Here is a 21,404-nt window from a genome sequence, read left to right as displayed (position 1 = left end):
CCTTTCCTTTCTTTACATCGCTGAGGCCTAGCTTGACCGTTCGTTTCTAAGACAAAAGGCCTGAATGTATGTACACCTACGTACCGATTCACCAAGGAAATGAATTTAAAGTTTGAAATTACGTTATATGCTTATGATTGTTCAGGACATACTTGATTGAGATGAAGTATTAAGATCGATGCTTGATGAGAGCGGCCTATATGCAAAGGGTGTTTTCATTGTACCTTTATATGAGGGTGATTACCTTCTCTTTCTTCCAGGGCAGGGGTAGGGTTGAGGGTAGAGGTTTTATGGGACTGCAACTATTCTATTTATTAGGATTACAAAAATTACAAAGCTATATGACTTGTTCTCGCGGATGAGTCCAGGGAATGACCTGTTTAAATATGAATGTACGTTACGAAATTTTCCTCAGTAAATACCTATAATCGAACTGGAACTGTCGTTAGCTCTTGTTGATGTCCCTTGTCGAGTTAATCACCGAACTTTTACCCCCGATTTTTGAAGTTTTGAAAACCACCTTAGTTCACCTTGTGTAACTGGTCACTGAAACGTTTGTTTTAGATAAAAATCCAAGATTATCAGAAAAGGATTATTTAACGAAATATGACGGCCGCGCAAGTCAGTTTTTACAAATGTATTTAATTCTACGTATTACTGTCGTAATAATGCGTAAAAATGCAAAGATCTGGAGTGAAACTGATATTTTTAAAGTGATTCAATAGTTTTGCTTGAGAATTAAAATCTGAGTCGTGAAAATATGCGGCGACGTTTTGTCGGCGATTGGGTCTAGTTTGTAATCAATATTCATGACTACTTGTGGAATGTGCGTCAAACCAAACACTTGGTCATGGTGCGAAGACGTGACGTCGATTTAGCCATGTTCTTCCTTCGAAGAAGATCGATAAAGCATGACGAGATAGAAGTATATATATATTAATGGTGAGTGTACGTTTTAACCTTTTCGCTCTTCACCGAACGGGACAATTTCTACCTTCTCAAAGTTAAGTTCCACCCTTCGCGCTCGTAATGTTCTTTACCGAGCTGCACACAGCTTCGATTTCGTTCATAGACCATGCAAATAGTCGTAGTATTTCAATCACTGAGACGTAACGTTTCAGTGAAGGGTTAAGAGATAATTTTTTCGAAAGTTTGTAAGATACTTGCGCTGAATTTATTTGATAGTTCCTGTTCTTCTCGTTGCGTGTTGCTCCCAGGAAGTTGAAAACCGTTACCACGTGCAGCTCCCGCCGGTTCATACGAGCTTTTGGTCGCTGCTTTCCCTGGTAGTAATAGTGTATCTTGAAAATACATTTGTCCAGAGTAAAGATTATATTTCTCTTTATTCTTTTTAAGGAGAGGAAATGGCCTAACGGCGAAGATGGAGTTCATTGGTATATGACCCGGCGAACGGAAGAAGAGATTGAAGTTCACGAGGAGTTAATAGTTATTTAACATTGGAGAGGACAACGAGATAAGAATATTAATTTCATGGCATTCGATTTAAATGGTGGCAGTATATTTGAAGCTCACGTTGTAAGGATTAGTTGTTGAGTTTTTTTCTAGTAGAAAAAGTCGTGGTATTTATTTGTTTCGAATGATATATATTTTTCAATAGCTAACCTTCGGCCGTACTAAATCTGAGATCTCGATTCTGGTAGCCACCATTTTGGTCGACATGATTTCAGGGAATATATTTAAGGGGATAAGCAACGTTGATTTTTTACGGTGGCACTATACTTTGCAACATCTAAATTTTTTGTGATCAAAGTGCGAACGTTTTATCTCGGAATCGACGAAGTAATCTTACATTGGGTGGGCTCTTTGCAGGCCAAAAGATATTTTTAATGGCCCGTGTACGACAACGAAAAGATATATTTGGCGACAAAGAAATTCACTCTATAACAAATAAATTGTCTTGTTAAAATTAAAATTATCGTGCAGCGTTTTACTTTCTTCAGATTGAGTATAACTTCGAAGTTATATTCAGTGCAAGGACAGTGAAAATTACTCTTGAAAGAGATGGTCATCACATGAACGTTAACACAATGTTATTATAAAATTATTTGCAAACATGCTTAAAACTCTGAAACACCATTGAAAAAATTGCTAGACTGTGGTCAAAAACGTCGACTGCAAATTGCATCGAAGATTTCTAAAGAAATACGAAGTTTTCGAATGGCTGCCGACAGCCATCCGAGGTATTCCGAAGATCGCTGACGATAGAATTCCGGAGAGCACTAGAAGATTTCCGAAGACTTACGAAGATTTCTCAAAGGTATGAACAGTTTTGGGAATGCTTTGAGGAATTTGAAGGCAGAAGGGAAATTTCTCAGAGATTACAACCTGCATTCAGAATCATGTTATTACCGAGATAGTTATCTTTCGCGGGAAATCGAAGCATTTCTAGCATATTGTTGTACCACAGGCACTTTAAAATAAATTGAAAACATCTTAGGTTATTGGTCATACCACACAACTCTCCATTTTGGAATTTTGAAAGTGCCACCTTAACGACGACAGATCAACGTTTGCTTATCCTCTAGATATTGAAAGGCCTCTAAGATCAATATCTGGTTTATAAAAGGTGTTGTAAAAAAGCAGAAAGCAGAAAGTATAGCGGAGTGATAAACCAAATTATCATCTAGGAGATGTTGTCTTGATGTGCTACCAAATTCTCAGAACTACAGTTAAGACCAAGTAAGGCAATCGTTAAGGAGAGTTCATATTTTCAGCTTAAACACTGATTGTTTTTCAAGATTTAAAAGGCTGCCAACAATTTTGTAACAATCATAACCAAAACTATAAAGACCAGAAACAAATTTGTTAAGAAGGATGAATATTTGCATATGAATTGGTATTAACAACGGTGCCTTGTTACACAAAGTTCTCGTGGCGCCTTTGCAAAACATGCTTGCTTTCCTTTGCCATTTCTAACGTTTAAAATTATGGACGTCAAAGAGAAATAAATATTAAGCATTTTTCTTTTTGATAGGCTATATTCAACACCGAGTGAAATATTTCCGGAAACTTTTCAACAAGAAATTTAAATTTTCACAGTGGATTATTCCGACATTATTTTGACTTAACCATTTCATAAAATATAGTGAACCGGCCGAAGAAACTTTGCGTTAAGTTAGGAATGAACATCTTTGTTCTACCAGATATTGATTATGTTGTGGTGTTCACACTTGGGTTATTGCACGGGAAAAGAGAATGGAGCGAACGGTCGCATAGCGAGGGAAAATTAACTTATTTCGAAACTTGAATGAGTTGTAAACCCGGATAGAAATTGGGCAATTTTGCAGGGGGAAAATGATTGGGTTTTGATTGGTAAGAGTGTTCTTGCTCCTGTGCAACTGATCCGAAGTGTACCATCTATATTATCGTCCGACAGAGAAAGATATGAAATGTCAAGAAACAAACAGTTGAAGATCAAACTCAATTGGATATCTAATTAAACTCGGTTACTTGAAACGGTATTTCACGGTCACTTCGCGAGACTTAACATCCATTTTGGGAGTAAATTCTATTTTATCGCTGATTTGATCCATTTGTCATTTCATGTTTTTCGTGTCTCGGGGAACTCTTGCATCATCTCGCATAAAAATCATCGTGAAGTTCGCTGAAAAATGAAATTTGAACACTGACAAATATTTATTTAGGGTCGGAAAAAACTATCTAGAAATATCAAAATTGATTTTTCAATGCGAGCTGGTGATGTAGTTTTCGGCGAGATTTTCTGTCAACTGTTGCCTTTGAGAATTTTTTACGATCAAGAACTTCTGAAGGGTAACCTCTTTAAATTTTTCTCAAAAAAGTTGTAAGGGGAAACGCTGTGCAAATGTTTTCAATTTTCCCGCCAAAAGTCTTAGTTTTTGAACGCGAAGTTTTTCCTTCACACGTTTTAATTTAATTTAGTGATATTCAATTAATTAATGAGTCATTGCAAAACAATAAAATCACATTAAATGAAAACAGTGAGTGATGGTTTTTATTGTGTACATTATTTTAGCACTCTAATATAATATTTTAGACAATGAATGTACAACAACAAATATAAGTCGATTACACGTACGTCTTCAATATAACTTTTCTTGGCTTTTAATAATTCAATTACAATTCATTACAAACAATTTGAATAAGTAAACAAAATAAAAAAATTGCGCTTTTAAAAGGGCCTGGAAACTAGTCAAAATGTAGGCTATCTCTTTTACTATTTTTTGACTATGTAGGGTTGCCAAGAAGAAAAAAAATTCTGCGCTTTTGAACAGAGTCTAACCAGAAATCAAACATACACTGCGACTTTTGAAGGGAAAAATCTTACATAGTGCAAGATTTTTTCCGCCAAATGACTCGGTCTATGTTTGACTCAAAACCAGACACCATTTAAAATTGCAGACTTTTTTTCTAAGAACAATTTTCCACTTTTAGATTTTTTTTGCTTGGCCCTTTTAAAAGCGCAACCTTTTGATCAATTCAATGGGTCTTCGAAAACTACAAAGATTTCAGTAAATTTGTGAAATAGATACTAGACAATTAGACAGTAATGTCAACGAGTTTAATAACGACACTAGCAGGTTGAAAATTCGGATTGAAAACACAAATCCAGGTAATGCTAATATTCTATCTTATCTTCATTTTGAAGCTGCAAACTTAAATACAATACACGGCTTCTATAGTCTGCGAACAGACTCCCGGAGAAGACGGAAAAAAAAAATCGGCGAACGAAAAAAATTCCCTCGCTTCGTGCTCCCTCGCTTCGTTCGGGCTCACCAAGAACCTGTTCGCAGGCCAGGCTTCTAAAACTAGAAAGATAAGAGACAATTTGGCAGATACTAGACAATTTGACAGTAATTCCAGTGTCTTCTTTCGACTCTCGAGTGTTGTGTTGTGAAATCACTGATACGAGCTCCGCCCTAACAATCTTTCGCCAGAAACTCGATCGAGATTAAACTGTCTTGTAAATCTACCTCACTATTAAAACGGGATCCACTTAAGAAACATCTACATGAAGTTCTTTGTTTTCTTTTGCTTCTTTCTCCATGTTTATGTCCGTGCATGTACACTTGAGATGGCAGCCTGAGAGAAAGATAATTAAAACGTCCAGTTAATAATGGGTATACTGAAACCCAAAGAATAAAATATACATACAGTGTTACAGTGGGCACTCGAATTAAGTTTACAAGTTAATTCTCCCATCGGGAATGAGCTTGTCGCTTGGTTATCATAAAAATACACGGAACTTACATAATGATATTAAAAACTTAAACAACGGATAAGCAGCAACACGAAATAAATAGCACCGGCTAATATAGCACTCTAAAATTAACCTTCATTAGCAACGTTTGCAGGCGAAAAGCTCAACGGCAAAATAGCACACTAAAAATTTCACGACAAATATGTTCACGGCAAAAATGTTCGCGACTTAACGGGCAATATTCGCACTTTCTTAATTCCTGGGGATGAATTAATACGCGGGTAATAGTCGCCAATCTTTAAACAACTCATGATTTTTTTAAAAAATTAAAAGCTCTCGGGTAGCTTCACATTGTTACCGTGAAGGTGATGTAATTTGCCGGACGCTTTTGACCAAATACAAAAGAATTTGATAACAAGACAAAGTCGCTTTAAAATTCGAACTGTTGTTCAAATGCACTACTTAGCAAACAAACGAAAATCGTTTTCTAACCAGACGTACGTGCAAGGCAATTTGTGAATTATAACAGATTTTACAGTAATTGACAGGTAATTATGGTTTTCTCATTTTTACCTTTGATCTGACAACCCGACAGCTACAGCTAGTTTTGGCAAAACGGCTTCTATGAAACTACGACTGAAAACGACTTTTACTTTGACAGCTATTTCAAGGACATTTCCCAGTGGTATCTGAAATCCTAGAGGGAAATTCAGACAGCGGTGAAAATCACGGCAAAAAATGAATCAAGAAACAAGTAACTCCGTCATTTGAACGCAGTTATGAAGCATTTCTCTCCCACTATTAAAGTTTGGCATATGATGAGACCGACAATTGTTATTTCACGTGCACTTTCAGGACACATGCAGTACTCTCATGTGACACTGTTTACTATGTCCTACAAGGTGGTTGCAGGGGCGTAGCCAGGATTTTTCAAAGGAGGGAGGGGGGGGGGGGGTCACACTATGTCCAAGTTAGGGTACTAACCAGATTGTCATGTCGTTTTCGCCACCTGTTGTAGATTGTTGTCTTAAAAAAGGCTTACAAAAGGGGAGGGGGGGGGGGGGGAGGTCACGGGCACCCCAGGACCCCCTAGCTACGCCCCTGAGTTTTAGCTTTAAAATCTATGGCTAGCATCCCTATGTTCACTCAAATTGAATCTATGCAGTATTTTCATGTACTTGCTACAGCAAAATAAAACGGGGTGCATTTTTTACTTTGGCACTCTTGAAATGAGAAGGTACATGATCTTTTTCACAAAACTAAATATCCAAACTGCCTGGTGTTCTTTGCTGTAATTTTCTTTCAGGGTTTGTTCTGAGAATTTGGTGATATATCAAGGCAATATCCTCCAGCTCGCAACCTTTCTTCTCATTGCTGAGTCCTTATTCAGAGTCCTTACACACGAAACAAATTCTCCTTACAGGTTTCGAGTTATCTAGACAATTCCTTTTTGAGATTACTCTCTAAATCTTGTTTACCGTTTCTTCATGATTACATTTTAAACCAGCCGGAGAAATTTGAAGCTGATCACTCTAGAGGCCTAATGGCTAAGGAAGCATTGATACATGAACTGGACAACAATTGGTCGTTGATCCAATTAGGCCCCTTACAGTATCTCACAATTTGAATATTAATCACATCAGTTGCTTGGGGTATTGTATTCTTAGAAAATGTTTGTATAACCTAACCCTGAAGGGTATTGTTTCTTGAAATATCTGAACAGTGAAACAATAACATCTCTATTCCTTTAAATTCTTTGCCTGCATTGTGTACAATTATTCCTAGTATGTGTACTACTGAGTGGTTAAAAACCCTCCTTTTAAAAGAAAACTGTGACTCACCTAATAAGGGCTCCAATGCCTCAATTTGATTCTTCAAGAGTCTCAACACAGCTTTTACCGTTTCTTCTCTGTTTTACATCTAGTAAGAATCAGGAAATGCCTTAATCACCTTTATGAAATTGTTCATCTCTTAGTTTCAAACAATACACAACTAAAAACAACCATCAGATTTTTTTTCGTGTTAACCGTAAAGGGGCAACTTTCAACAATGGACTCAAGGTAAAGTCTGCGTCAGGCCAAGTGATCCAAATAACCACAGCTTATCCAGGTCTTTGCTGCATATTTCTATTCTGCCAGGACGGGATGCTTGTCTGCCACAGGATTACCATCCAGTATCCACTTGTAAACCCAGGTGGCAAGAGGTAGTGTGAGAGTAAGTGTCTTGCCCAAGAAAAAATGCAGAGACCCATTGGCTGAAACCCAGACTGCTTGATATGCAGTCTAGTGCATGAACCACTGGACCACTGTGTCCCTCCTCCCACATAACAATGCTCCTCGACAACAGTACTCCAAGCATTGAAGTCTTATGGAATTTCTGTACACCCTACCCATGAAAGGCAAAGGTATATGGCCACATAAGGGTTTGTTGAAATAGCTGAACTGTACGGAAACAACATCTCTGTCTGCATTGTGCTCAACTGTTCCTACGACATGATACCAAACATAAATAAAACTGTGACTGACTTACTATGTGATCTAATGTCTCAATTTGATTCTTTCTCCTCTTGAGTCTCTGCACATAGTCTTTTCCTTGCTTCTCCATTTTGTATCTAGTAAGACACTGTAAATGTTTTAACCTTTATGGAATTCCTTGATGTTTTACAAACTACAAATAAGTCATCAGATTTTTAAAGTTTCAACCCTTCTAGGGGGAGTTTCAATGAAGAAGGTAAGCTGAAGTCTCCATTGGGCCAAGTGATCCAAACTACCACACCTTACCCCAGTTTTCATAGCAATAATTGATACAGCATCTTTCTCATTCCCCTTTCCCCTTAAAATGGGGTGCCAGTTTGTTGTAGGGCTAGCCCACTATGAAATTCACCCAGTACCCATTTGTATATCTGGATGGAGAGAGGCACTGTCAAAGGACACAATGCAGTGGAATAGCAGAACTGTGAAACAACATCCATATTTGTTTTAATTTTCTCCCTGTATTGTGCACCATAATTTCTAGTACAGGTAAAATCAAGTCATAACCTTTGCAACCAATAATCACACAAACACTCACAAAATGCAAAGACTCACCTGATATGGAATCTATTGCCTCAAAACAAATCTTTCTCCACATACGTCTCAGGTTAGAGCTTTCTGGTTCATATCTACGCTGTAGAAAGAAATGGGAACTGTTTTAACCTTTAAGACAGCCTTGATCTTTTGTGTTTTTACAATTTTTAAAACAATTTTTAAAAAGGTAAACTAGTGAGCAGCACTCTGTGAACTGCAGCTGTGAAGCTTGTTTATTCTCTGATGCATTTTTGTCTAACTATCGTAGATTTTGTCAAGGAGTTTGACAAACATACACTAAATGCCTGTATTTAAGCCATACTGGCAAACCATAAATCATAAATCACAAAGGTTTGGCCAGATTTGAGAAAGGGAACAGATTGAGCTGTGAAATATTTATGCAAGACATGATAAGTTTTGGGGGTCACGGTTTTAGCTAAAGGCAAGGCTTGCTCTGTGCTTGGTCATGATTCTATTTTCTTCCAACTTGGTTGAAAATTTCTTGGCTGCTGATTGCACTTGATTTTCTTCATGCTGTATGTGGTCCCCTGGTAAACAACATAAACCTGCCTTAGGATTGTTGGCCTTAGAAGAACATTTCCATGAAGGCAGGGTAGAAATCTATTTCATTCTTGCAGTGTCTGGTCGTGCAAAAATAGTCCAAGATGGTTGAAGCCCTGATTTTTTTTTCAGGTTTCTTCTTTCCAGTTGCTTAAATTGGAAAAATTTACTGCGATGATCATACTTCACTTTCATGGTGAACCTATGTTGACTCTCTACCAGGTTCCTACTGAACAACATAAAAGCAAGGACCCAAGGCTATTTCTGAGGTAGCGTCCGTTTTGCGAGTCAATCCTATGATATCCCTACAGTATGGATTTTAAGTCCTCTGGCTTAAATTACTCAAGCTAAAGAAACTAGCTCCTGATAAAGCCTTCTCCAAAAAAACTTCCCAAGTTATAGGGTTTTTAGTAGTAAGTTTATTTTAATTCCATGAAACTAACTAGTGTAGGGGCCTATAGGAGTGCATTTTCAACAGCCCAACATGGGCATTACAGTGTTGAGCATTTTCTCCCTGAAAATTAATGTAAGTTGTGGTTTCATGCTAACATGCCCATTGGGTCCCTTTATCATAATATTCACCTCATTGGTATCCTTTTACATTATTTAAAGCAGGGATCCATATTGGTTTTTTCTCTAAGTCATCAGCCAAACTTTTAGTAGCCTGTTCAACAGGGAAGAATGGTACCTGAACAACATGACTGTACATGGAAAGTGTACTTTTTTATCATTTTCACCAGACCAGTCTCTCAGAACAGTGAGACAGAATATCCAGGTACAAATGAAAACCAAGGCCTCTTTGAGTGCCATGAAGACTGAAACGAATGTTTGACTCTTCTGTTCATATTTGGCTTGTTTTTCTGAAGTGTTAGCATCTGAAGCGATCGTATCACATGTTTTCGTGAGCATCAGTGTCAGTGGTTGACAAAATGAAAATTGAGCCTGCAATGATTTTAGTCACGGAGAATACCACATCATCCAAGATTGTGGACCAAAATGATGATTTTATTGCAAAAGAAAGCTGCAAATATTTCTCTGTTTTCTAAAAGTTCCAGATGGATGACAAGTGGTCAGAATGCAGCCAACTTACAAGAAAATTTAAGAAATGTTCTTTTTTGGTCAAGTCAAACTAAACTTGTCCAATAAATGAGTTTTTGTATTGATATGGTGATCCTTACAATTTTTTAGTGGTCTCGGACAACTGGATGACTGCAAATCTGGATCCCTGTTTAAAGCATGCTATTATTTTGTGGTTAAATTTGTTTTGAAGATAACACTAGTTATTGCATTCACGAAATGCAATACAATCATAATCCAGTCTGTAGCGAGACTTTTTTTTGCGACGACCATGTTCACCGATTTGGCCCTCCTTGCAGCTGGGTTGAATTACATCATCTATGCATTGATTCAAGGCAACTGTTCAAAGCTGCTGTTGATTTTCAAAACTCAACCCTTGTCATCAGGAATGAATATTTTGTAGTATGGACAGAATATGTCCATGAATTGAGGTCAGAAAACAGGTTAGAATATAAAAGTTTCCGAGCTGTAGACTAGCTTGGAAAACGACCATGATTTGTTGTCAGAAAACAAACTTTCCTTGTCATCTACACCCTGAATTGTGCTCCACTCAGTCCAGTTACATTGTACATACATGTATGGGTTATTGACCAGGCGTGAGGTCAAGATGGCTGGATATTGGCCAAGTTCTTTTATTGCCTGTTTAAGGACCAAAAACACGCAAAATATGCACAATTATTTGCTCTTGGACACTCCTTGTTATGAAGGCTAACCTAGTGATTTAGTAGCTTAGACCATGTACTGACTGTGGTAGATATGGCAAGCTGTTTGTAGCAAAATTTAATCCTTGCGATATATGTTTAATCCTTTAAATAACGGTTTTATTTAAAGATAGAAAAAGGCATTCAATCCAATGGTAAATAAAATTTTTGGTTCAATTCAATCTTTTAATTTTCACGATTCAATCCAATACCTGGAATATTGATTCAATGTAATACCTAAAATATTGATTCAATCCAATACCTAAAATATTGATTCAATCCAATACCTGGAATATTGATTCAATCCAATACCTCGAATATTGGTGCAATCCAATACCTCAAATATTGATTCAATCCAGTACCTCAAATATTGATTCAATCCAATACCACAAATATTGATGCAATCTTCCTGGGCCGAGCGCGGCCAACAGGAACGAGGGTAACTGAACACTAGAGAGCACTGTAACACATGGCGGGCGAAGGAGAACTAAATTTAGAAGTTGAGTTTCCTAAGTTTCTTGCAGACATCTTGGATAAAACGGAAATAATTTTTGAGAACTTTGACTCAGAAGTTGGAATCATGGAAGACCATTTCTTAAAATTCCTGTTGAGGTGCTCGAGGAACTTTGAGGACTAGGATTCATCTGGACAACGATAACAAAGATGATTGGAGTTTGGAGATGGACAATTCACAGAAGATTGACAGAGTATGGCTGAGAAGATATGAGGGGTTTCAACAACTTACCTGATAAGGAACCGAAATCATTCAAGAGTATGGATATAATTTCATTGCAGGTTTCTTTAAGTCCATTGGGTTATGGGTTCAACGGAGAAGAATAAGAGAAAGGTTAGCAAAATTAGATCCCCAAAATACTGTCTAGAGATGGGGTGCGTAAATTCGCTTTGGCATCTGGATGGACATCACTCTCTGATCCGATGGAAAATACTAATTCGGCTGTATAGACGGATTTTCTCGGAGAATAATGTTTTTGAAATGTAGTGCCAACAATAAAGCAGAAACAGTTCTTGAATTGTTTCTGGATGCCGTTAAGAGAGACGGAGAATTTTGGCCTTCGAGAGTACGAGTAGATCATGGTGTTGAAAACGTTGGTGTGTGCGATACAATGGAGCAGGTTAGAAGAGAGGAGAGGGGCAGCTTCACTGCAGGGCCATCAACACAACCAACGAATTGAAAGGTTGTGGAGGGATGTTTCCGTTGTGCTTCCCACTTGTACTTTTACACTTTTCAGTTGTAGTATGGAATTGTCAGGCATCCTGGACATTGATGATTCAGTGCATCTTTCCACCTTACACTTAGTTTTTCAACCAAGGATAAACCTTGCTCTTTGCCAGTTCACTGAAGCTTTCAACCACCAAAATGTAAGAACAGAAAAAAAACTGGTTGCCATACCAAATGTGGCTTAATCATATGATGCAGCCTGAAAACCCCCTTTCAAATGGAAAGTCATTTGATTTTGAATACTATGGTGATGATCCTGATGGTCCAACTCCATTGGACAGTGATAAAAATGTTGTAGTTGAAGAAATTGACCTGGGACAACATGATCCAGTGCAGTCATTTGTATTGGAAAGGCTAGATCCCTTAAGATAATCAAGTCAAATGGGAGTAGACATCTTCCAAGAGGCTCTAGAACTAGTGACAGTTAAACTTGGGCAACTGACAATTGCATAATACTACATGTGTGTGGGCTGGGTAAAGGAGATTATGGCCCTTAAAGTATTTTTGCAACTCAATTCACAACAGAAAACGTCACCCTGTATCAAGTAAATTATTTTCTCATCTTCCTTTTCATTGATATACAAAACTGATGTACAGAATGCCTAACTTCTAGCAACACAACTAAACTGAAGAGAAGTCAGGGCATTTGATAACTGCCATGTGCACTACTCTGCCTTGTAGATTTTTCAGGTGCTTATCAAAACAGATGTTAAAATATTGCAAGGTTAATTTGTTATCTTATTTTCAAAAGTACCCAGGAGACAAGACTAACCTCTCGGTGCACTGGCGTAATGGCTACTAACAGGACTCATGTCACAAGCCAAAACTAACTTTGCACCAGCCAGCCTTTCTCATACACAGCTTCACTGACTTTTTTATAAGAGTGGTTAATCTTGGACATTTCTTGTTGCATCTAAAATGTTAATAATAATCACTAAGAAAATTTCACTCCCACAAACACGAATCCTGCTTTTCTTGAATATGCTTATGTTCAATCTCTGATGTACTTTTATCAATGTTGCCATTTTCTTTTATCTCCCTTTAATAGTTAAATATTTATCATATGCTTATTAAGGCAATTATTTCCATGAAATCCACTCATAGTTTCCTTGTTTTCATTAGTTTCTATTCTCTTCAGTTTTACTTTGTCAGGATAATTCTCAATTTTGTTTTCATCCAGTAGACCAGTACTCCATTCCATCATGATTGTCACAATGGCTAGTGAAAGTGAAAAATCTACTATTCAAAACTGAAATGTGTGGCTAGTTGGCAGTAGTGTTAGCCTTGAGCCCTAGGTACCCGATAATATTCACAACAAATTGGTGCCATGTTTGTCATAGAATATCAAGAAAAACATCGTTTTTAGGAAAGAAGTACCACATGTGGGTTAAATAATGCAAAACATGAGACAACAACATTGAAAAACTTAAAACACATCCCAATGTTCAATGATTGTTGTCTTGTAAAATGTAAAGGTTCTTATTTCAAAACTAGCTTAAAGCCAGGTTTACACAAGCAGTTTTTATGAGAAACATGTTTGACTGTGCACACGACACAGCAAAAATTTTGTTTACAGTTCAAAGTTTAGTGTGCCAGTAATGATTGGACAGCAGAAATATGCACAATACCAAAGACCAATGTGGTAGCAAAATTTGCCACAGTTTATGTTATTTGCCCCAAAAAGCTAGCACACACAGCTTTTAATAAACAAATATGTTTGTCACATAAAAATTGGTTAACTTACATCTACAAAAGCGGCAGTGATGGAATCTAAATTTTCCGTGTCCCTTGTGTCTCGGTTGTAGCAACGTCTCATTTACCTAAGCAGACTAATGGTTTGATCAAGAACTTCGGCGTGCACTTCTGCAACTTCTGAGTCAAAATTCTCAAAAATTATTTCCGTTTTATCCAAGATGTCTGCAAGAAACTTAGGAAACTAGGGGCACTTACCATTTACATGGGAAAACCGGAAATTCCAGTTGGAAAATCAAATGGTTCGTACCATTCCGTTTGGGAAGCTTCAGAAAATATGGGCTGTGATTTGAGGTGATGCTATTTTTCTGCTGTTTTAAGTCTCTCTAGCTGATGTGGATATACTTTATAGCGATTCCTTCTCCCGCAACGTCGCATGCAATTGTTTAATCTTTATGCCTGAAATTTCCAACCGGATGGTTTTTGTAAATGGTAAGCAACCTAGTTCTCCTTCGCCCGCCATGTTTTCAGTGCTCTCTAGTGCTCAGTTACTCTCGTTCCTGTTGGCCGCGCTCGGCCCAGGAAGATTGCATCAATATTTGAGGTATTGGATTGAATCAATATTTGAGGTACTGGATTGAATCAATATTTGAGGTGTTGGATTGCACCAATATTCGAGGTATTGGATTGAATCAATATTCCAGGTATTGGATTGAATCAATATTCCAGGTATTGGATTGAATCAATATTCCAGATATTGGATTGAATCAATATTTTAGGTATTGGATTGAATCAATATTTTAGGTATTGCATTGAATCAATATTCCAGGTATTGGATTGAATCGTGAAAATTAAAAGATTGAATTGAACCAAAAATTTCATTTACCATTGGATTGAATGCCTTTTTCTATCTTTAAATAAAACCGTTATTTAAAGGATTAAACATATATCGCAAGGATTAAATTTTGCTACAAACGGCTTGCCATAGGTAGAGGAAGAACTCTAATCAATAGAATGTTATTTTGCCATGTGCTCAAATTCACCTTCTAAAAAAGTTTCCTTCCACTTGCATTAACTTCTGCAAGTTACTTTTCAATTTGAAGCCATGAATAACTTTTACTTTATGATAATACAAGAACAAGCCACAGGAGAGCAAATAAAAACAGAAAAATGTCTTACCTTGCAACAACACCCGCCATATTTTCGAAGACATCATGCCTCTGGCCACGTGATCATAGATTGTGCTTTTAGTGTATGATGGGATACCACCGGATGTGACAACAGATTTTGTAGCCTCCATTCCTGCTTTTTTCAGTTTTTCTTCAATGGAATATTTACGCAAAGTTAAGACAGTCATAAAATCAAAGCTGGCTAAATGTGGTCATTTGAAATGGATTCCCTCTAACTGACTTGACATATTACAAAGTTTTAGTTCGACAGGGTTCTTCGTTTTGTAATTTAGATGCACGTTTTAATTTGAAAGCTTTTGCGTTGCGTGACATTGAAATAGCGGCCAGGGAAAAAGGTTGTCGCGCACGTCACCTTTGCGCCCAGTTTAGCGCGTCCACATCGTCGGCCATTTTGTCTTTCACACGTGCAACAGTCTACTTGGCTCAAAATGTCGTTTGGAGGATCATCCGGTAACTCCCAAGTCGATCAAAAGCTCCAACAGGAGCTGATAGCTCAAGAACAACTGTTCAAGTTTAATACTCAGGTCGCTGCGTTCACCGATATGTGCTGGGATAAGTGTGTGGAAAAACCCGGCAGCAAATTCGATGGCAAGACAGAAACATGCATCGTAAACTGTGTGGAAAGATTTCTCGATACTCAAATGTTGATTACGAAACGGTTTACCGAAAGATTTAAGTGAAAGATGTAACTGTTCACTTCTGGTGATCCCAAACCCTAGCCTATCATTGCAAGCCCTGGAGATCGAGAATACCTGAGAATGCCAGTAGCTTATATGATGAAATGATTGGTGACGTAACATTGCACGTGGATTAATACTGACATACTACGATGAGTTGCGAGCTTGTGTTGTACAGCTTGGGGATATTCTCTAATTTTTTTAAGGAACCATTTGAATCTGTATCGCTTGAAGGATTTTGGATTTTGCAGCACAGCGCAACAACAACTGAAGCCACTATTCTTGGTTCACATGATAATGACGTCATCGCCACCATATAGGATGACTTGAGCAAAAGATTTCTGACTAGTTTCTTTTGCTTGTGTCATCCAACATGGTGGTCAGTCTTTTGTGATAATCTCTCAGGATTGGTTGCAAACTTTGACAATCTGCATATTTGTATATGGAATAAAACTGCAATGGCGATGGACATCAACTGCCTAAATAAATTATTTGCATGGCATTTTAAAATGTGATCACATCTAAAATATTCAGCTAACATTCTCCTTTCACGCTAAGTTGACAGAGTCTTCAAGATGTTATAATTTGTGGCCCCCTTGAGAACTGTGACAGAATGGTAAAGGATTGATAATATCTTTGCGCAACCATTAAACCGGACATTTGTTGTGGAATCATCCTCATCAACGCATATTGCATCAAGAATTAGTTTAGAAAGCTATTTGTAAACTCAACTTCCAGCTCAGAAAACCTCTTTTAAGGTGTTACTCAAAAAATTAAACTGTAAGCCCAAGTCTCTAACAAGCAATTATTAGAAAATACCTTGCAATACTCTTTAAAACTGGGAGAACTAGTACGTATTTAAAGTTAAATTAATGATTGAGCGAACAAACAATTTACATTGCAATAAATGTAATAAAAGACTTATTTCCTTGCTTTTCATTGTAGTATTTGTAAAAAGAAATAGAAAACATTTTCTGTTTTAATTGACTTTTGTTTTAACAGTAACAAAAGTTTGGTTTCAGCAGTTGGGTGAAATGAAATGATCAATATGCATTGTTTTTCACACATAACCCAGGCAAGGTCTTTGAGGAAAAAAAACAACATATTTAATTCCATTTTATTGAAAGTTCTCTTTTACCTAATTTCACTACAAATAATGTCAAATACCACCACCAAATACACCAGTCCATAAAAAGATTCTACAGAGCAAAATACAATGTAGAAGTATTTTCCTTTTCGATGATGTTTCTTTGTTTTTTCATTGTGACACTTTCCCGTGAGGTTGATCTTAAACAGTTTATAAATTTATTGGTAACATAGACTGAAGTTTCTCAAAGTTCTAAGAGAAATTGCTCTCTACAGATACCTGCTTAATACTGACATTACCTTAATATGGACACCCACTTATTGAAGTCAGTTTTATTTGTGTTTCTTGTCCTGAGTTAAAGCTCTGATGACAGATGTTTGTCTTTCATCGGGAGGGAGAGTGAGAAGGTTTGGAGTGTGGGGGAAGGTCAACAAAATTTGTACACAAATCCAAAAGTAAATCTGTTCTATTCCAAGAAGGCAGCCGTCTAGTGCTGGTAGTTCGATTTTAAACTCCAGCCTGTGCAATACTGTAAAGATGTTGGAATACTGATGAAACATTGCCAGATTTCCCTAGGTAGAAGATAAGCACCAATGAAAACACTGATGGCACAATAAAATTCCTTTTGAATTCTTTATTTCACCCATGGTATGAAAATGCTTTGTAAGAGGAAGATGATCTCAAGTAAAAGTAATATTTTTACAGTTTTTGAATCACTCTTATACAGTTTAATTAGTTTAGTGTCACAAGCAATAATAAGTCTGCTTGTTTACCAGCTACAAGTTTTCTCTTTTTAGTTAGTAAACATGGAATCTATGACAGGCATAAATGTAAACTAATCCTAGCTTCTTAGTAAATTAAAAGTGTTTCTGGCCTGACAAATTTCTGACATTAATTCTTTCAAGATGTGAAAAAGGGGCGTTTTTGACTGAAATAATATAACTAAGCATTCTGGGAGATCAAAGCACTAGGGGAAAAATTGGTCAAGCTCCAACTTACAATTTTACCCCAGGGCCCCCAACTTTAATATCATGTGTACATGTGTACATCTGTATTCACCCGTGTTAAGTTCCCAAATAATGCTCTATCCATGAAATAATTTTTTATAAAGTAATAAAAGGGTCTTGATAATAGCAGGCAAGTCAAGAATTTAAAAAAAATTACAAAACTTTTAAGTTTGAAAGACAGGTTTTGAGAGAACCTACTGTCATCTTCCTGAAGTTGATTGATGTACAAAGTGTTCGAAGTTGAATTTACAATAAGTAGAAAAATGCTTCATTTTGTTGTTACTATTCATTCCAATTAGCATTTTTCTGCTTATTATAAATTTAACTTCCAATGGTTTGTACATCAATTAGTTGAAGATGACAGGAGGTTCTGTCGAAACATGTCTTTCAAATTTAAAAGTTTTGTCATTTTCTTTAAAGTAATAAAACCACCACATTATTACAAAACAGTGCATGCAAGGAATGATTATGAACAAAGTCACATATGTCTCAGGGCTATTTAATATGAATATTTATAAATCCTATTTATTAAAAAAAAGTGTTCCATAATTCTATCATTTTTTCAGCTGCATCACAACCTGTGTAGAGACGAGAGCACACTGAGCACAAAACCATGTTTTAAAACTAAGAATAGTTTTAATCAGACTGGTACTACATGTATTTGAATGTATACCTTGTATTATATTTCACCTACATTGTTTTATTAGTGAACACTTGCCCCAACATTTAGAAAACAAATAGTTATTCCAATTTCCTTTCCACTGACCAGGAAACAATATGATGCAAGAGATGGTAGCCAGTTTATGTTTAAATTTGCTAATGTTAACTGGAAATTTTCATTATGATCATAATCAGAAGACTGTTTTCAACAAAACCATTAAAAAAGCCTACAACCAAATTAAACTAATTTTCTCTGACAAGATAATGCTAAATTCCTAGTCCGAGGTTCCCTGAAATTACATGTAGTTCTTCCTCAACATTCTCCAGAATGCACTCTCATGGGCTTCTTCGAGGCTATATCACTGGTTTCTCAGAAAACCAGCCGATTTTGTTTCCCTCAAATCTCATTGAGATACGCAGGAAACCAAATTAATTGTTTCCCTTGGGACCATCAAGTGTTGAATATTTACCTTATTGGCTGCTTCTAATGATGATATAAGACTGTTAAGTTCCTCCTTTGTAAGCTCTACAGATACATTCCTATCTTCACCACTCTCAACAACATCAAAGTCAAGTGCGACTACAGGTTCTTTAATGTTTGCTAACTTGTCACTGGACATGATCATCTACAGGTTCAAAATTATCATTCAATAAATCAGGATTTTGTACCCAGTTAGCATGATATCCTAACCCTTAGGGGGAAGGAGAAGACTCCTATATAAAAAGGACAAGAGTGCTTGTCAGAAATTTCGAAAAGAACCCCTAAGAGGTACTTGGATCCTGTTTTGAGAGTGTGGCTAGAAAATTTTTTTCACCCCTAAGAAGTGCCAGTTCTAAAACAACACATCATCTCCTGCCAAATTTTTTTCTGGTCAATACCCTAAAAAAATATAGCAAAAGCTCACACTGTGGACCTTTTGAGGCTGAACAGCCAAAGAGGTACCAAAACCGCGTTTTTAATCCCAAAAAGTACGACAAGCACTCCCATCCTTTTTATATGGGAGTCCCCCCTCCCCTCTCCCCATTGGGATCTTAACTGGCGACTGGCATGTTCAACTCTCGTCTGAGAGATCAGAGTTATACTACTGGCCAGTTTATTGCATTCTTGTAATACTGTGATTAAATTTTACATTAAGGAGTCAACATTACATTGATGATCTGATGTGGGTATTAAACTAATGACAATACAGAAACTAATTAGGAGGTGGTGAGAACCATGCTTTTAACATTAAAATGTTGTTAAATAAAGTGTGACAAAAATCAATGTTCAATTTACATAACTTACACCAATGTAAACTTAGTACTAACTGAATAGTACTAGATGCAAGTGTACAGATTTTGTTTCACGACAACTTAAGTACTGTCTCACTTACCTTGACTTTCCAGTCAAAGTCTTTCAGGTACGAATTTGTTATAGCTGCCGTACTTGACACTAAACTACGTCTAACTTCTTCTTGACGAGGCCAAATGCAATCTAGGACAGCTTGCTTGACTTCAGATGATAGAGAAAACCTGTCAAGTTCCTTAGAAATCTGTATAAAAAAAGATGTACGCCAAAGTAAGCAGTTCTACTAAGATAGTATTTACTTTTTCACACTGCATGTTGTTAACACAATTTTAAAGTCTATAGCTATATAACCATATGAATCTGAGACAGAGATTACAAAATTAATACTGAAATGCATCCTGAGTGTACATGTACATGTATTAATACCAAGGAACTAATTTAGCAGAACAATTTAATTTCTTAGGATTTTATTATCTCAACATCATTCTTTTGCATCACGATAAACATGACTATGTACAGTGGATTATTTTTTCAAAAAAGGCTTGTTTGTTTTTTATTCCTTTAAGTCTTATATATAAGCTAATCACTACAAAAACAAACAGCTACAAAGCCAAATGGGTGAGACTGGGCCTTTTAAGCTATAGGTTTACAAGATCTAAACCAGAAATCACATTTCCAAACACAAGACCTACACTTAGATATTCATTCATTTCAAAAACTATCTGATCTTCCTTTAAGCTAAAGCCCTGTACCTGAACTCCAAAAATGATGATTGATTCACTGACTGGTTGATTGATCAATCAAGGTTGATTGACCAATCAAACAAGAAAGAGAGTAAGCGATTGATTGATTGATTGATTGATTGACTAACTGATCAGCCCATCTGTCTAAAATCCTGTTTACAGATATTTGACTGACTGACTAACTGACTGACTGACTGACTGGAAGACAGACAGATAGACTGACTAACTGATTGACTGACTGACTGATCAGCCCATCTGTCTCGAATCCTGTTTACAGATATTTGACTGACTGACTGACTGACTGACTGACTGACTGACTGACTGACTGACTGACTGACTGACTGACTGACTGACTGACTGACTGACTGACTGATTGACTAACCGGCTGACTAACTGATCAGCCCATCTGGTTAAAAGTCTGTTTATTGACGTAATGATTGCTAGATTGATTGATTAAGAAAAAGTATGCTTGATTGAACTGCAGGGTTTCTATTTCATTCAATTTAACCGTATTTTCTTGTTATCCTCGTTGAAATATAACATGCAGCGCATCAAACCTGTTCTTTGTCTAGCCCTCTTGAAGTGAATCCTTTCAAAGTTTCTATCCCAGCTTGCTGTAACAATTTCCATTCTTCAGTGGTCCAAATCTTTCCATAGTTCTCATATCTCAAGTTTTTCCCACTGCATATACAATCTAGGAGTTCCTGTGTTATCTATGTGAGTTAAAAAGTTCAAATAGCTTAAATTCGGATAATTCATCCTTAGTGTAAATTTAGCCAATATCGTTTAAAAGGTTAAGCTTATATGTTTTCAAAGGCTATGCGGCATGTTAAAATGAATTTCAGGTCAAAATGATTTAAAACCAGTTTCATTTGTATCTCCCTTTGTTCCACATTTGTTATCATAATCCTAAAACAAGAAAAATACAAATCAAAGTAGTTTGAAATCATTTTGACCAGCTACATGCATGCCTAAACAAGACACTCGAGTATTCTTTGATTTCCAAATCCAAGGAAAAGGAGTAATGCATTTCCAGTTTACAAAAAGGAAGATATCAACCCCTGTTCTCACGTTTTTTCACTTTCCACTTACTTTCTCGGCTTCTTGCTTTGAGCATTTCTGCAAAAACTCTAGTCCCTGTTCGTGACTTCCTCCGTCCGCCATTTTGTTTTAGCGCCTGCAAGCAAATGCTCAGCAGTCTTCATGGAACTTTATG

The 21,404-nt window shown here is 36.8% G+C and overlaps 1 protein-coding gene and 2 long non-coding RNA genes across 4 annotated transcripts; all 3 read right to left on the bottom strand.

Moving 5' to 3' along the window:
* Positions 1-3,972: 3,972 nt before the first annotated feature.
* LOC110045147 (uncharacterized) lies at positions 3,973-14,790 on the bottom strand. 2 transcript variants are annotated; one of them, XR_016201799.1, is made up of 6 exons: positions 14,716-14,790; positions 8,287-8,365; positions 7,730-7,811; positions 7,042-7,120; positions 5,774-5,897; positions 3,973-5,082 (listed from the first exon to the last, which is right to left on the bottom strand). It is a non-coding gene; the product is annotated as an uncharacterized LOC110045147 (long non-coding RNA). The 2 variants fall into 2 exon arrangements; XR_016201798.1 differs by lacking the exon at positions 5,774-5,897.
* Positions 11,848-14,507, bottom strand: LOC149103662 (uncharacterized). Its single transcript, XR_016201800.1, has 2 exons — positions 14,038-14,507; positions 11,848-13,780 (listed from the first exon to the last, which is right to left on the bottom strand). It is a non-coding gene; the product is annotated as an uncharacterized LOC149103662 (long non-coding RNA).
* Positions 14,791-17,109: 2,319 nt separating the features above from the next.
* LOC110045146 (COMM domain-containing protein 8-like) lies at positions 17,110-21,388 on the bottom strand. The gene is made up of 5 exons (XM_020750741.2): positions 21,281-21,388; positions 20,746-20,901; positions 19,531-19,689; positions 18,628-18,783; positions 17,110-18,075 (listed from the first exon to the last, which is right to left on the bottom strand). The coding sequence occupies exons 1-5, from the start codon at positions 21,350-21,352 to the stop codon at positions 18,052-18,054; spliced, it is 567 nt and encodes a 188-aa protein (XP_020606400.1). The 5' UTR covers positions 21,353-21,388; the 3' UTR covers positions 17,110-18,051.
* Between the last annotated feature and the right edge of the window lie 16 nt (positions 21,389-21,404).

Source organism: Orbicella faveolata, unplaced genomic scaffold, assembly GCF_042242905.1.
Source record: "Orbicella faveolata isolate gen_17 unplaced genomic scaffold, um_ofav_v1 contig_35, whole genome shotgun sequence".
Lineage (NCBI taxonomy): Eukaryota > Metazoa > Cnidaria > Anthozoa > Scleractinia > Merulinidae > Orbicella > Orbicella faveolata.
The sequence above is the reverse complement of the archived record's forward strand: the minus strand, read 5'-3'. Positions and strand labels throughout refer to the sequence as shown.

Coding starts and splice junctions, on each gene's coding strand:
- LOC110045146 (XM_020750741.2), bottom strand. CDS start 21,352: ATGGCGGACGGAGGAAGTCACGAACAGGGACTAGAGTTTTTGCAGAAA. Junction 20,902..21,280: donor CAAAGCAAGAAGCCGAGAAA/GTAAGTGGAAAG, acceptor TAACTCACATAG/ATAACACAGGAACTCCTAGA. Junction 18,076..18,627: donor CATTAGAAGCAGCCAATAAG/GTAAATATTCAA, acceptor GTCTCTACACAG/GTTGTGATGCAGCTGAAAAA.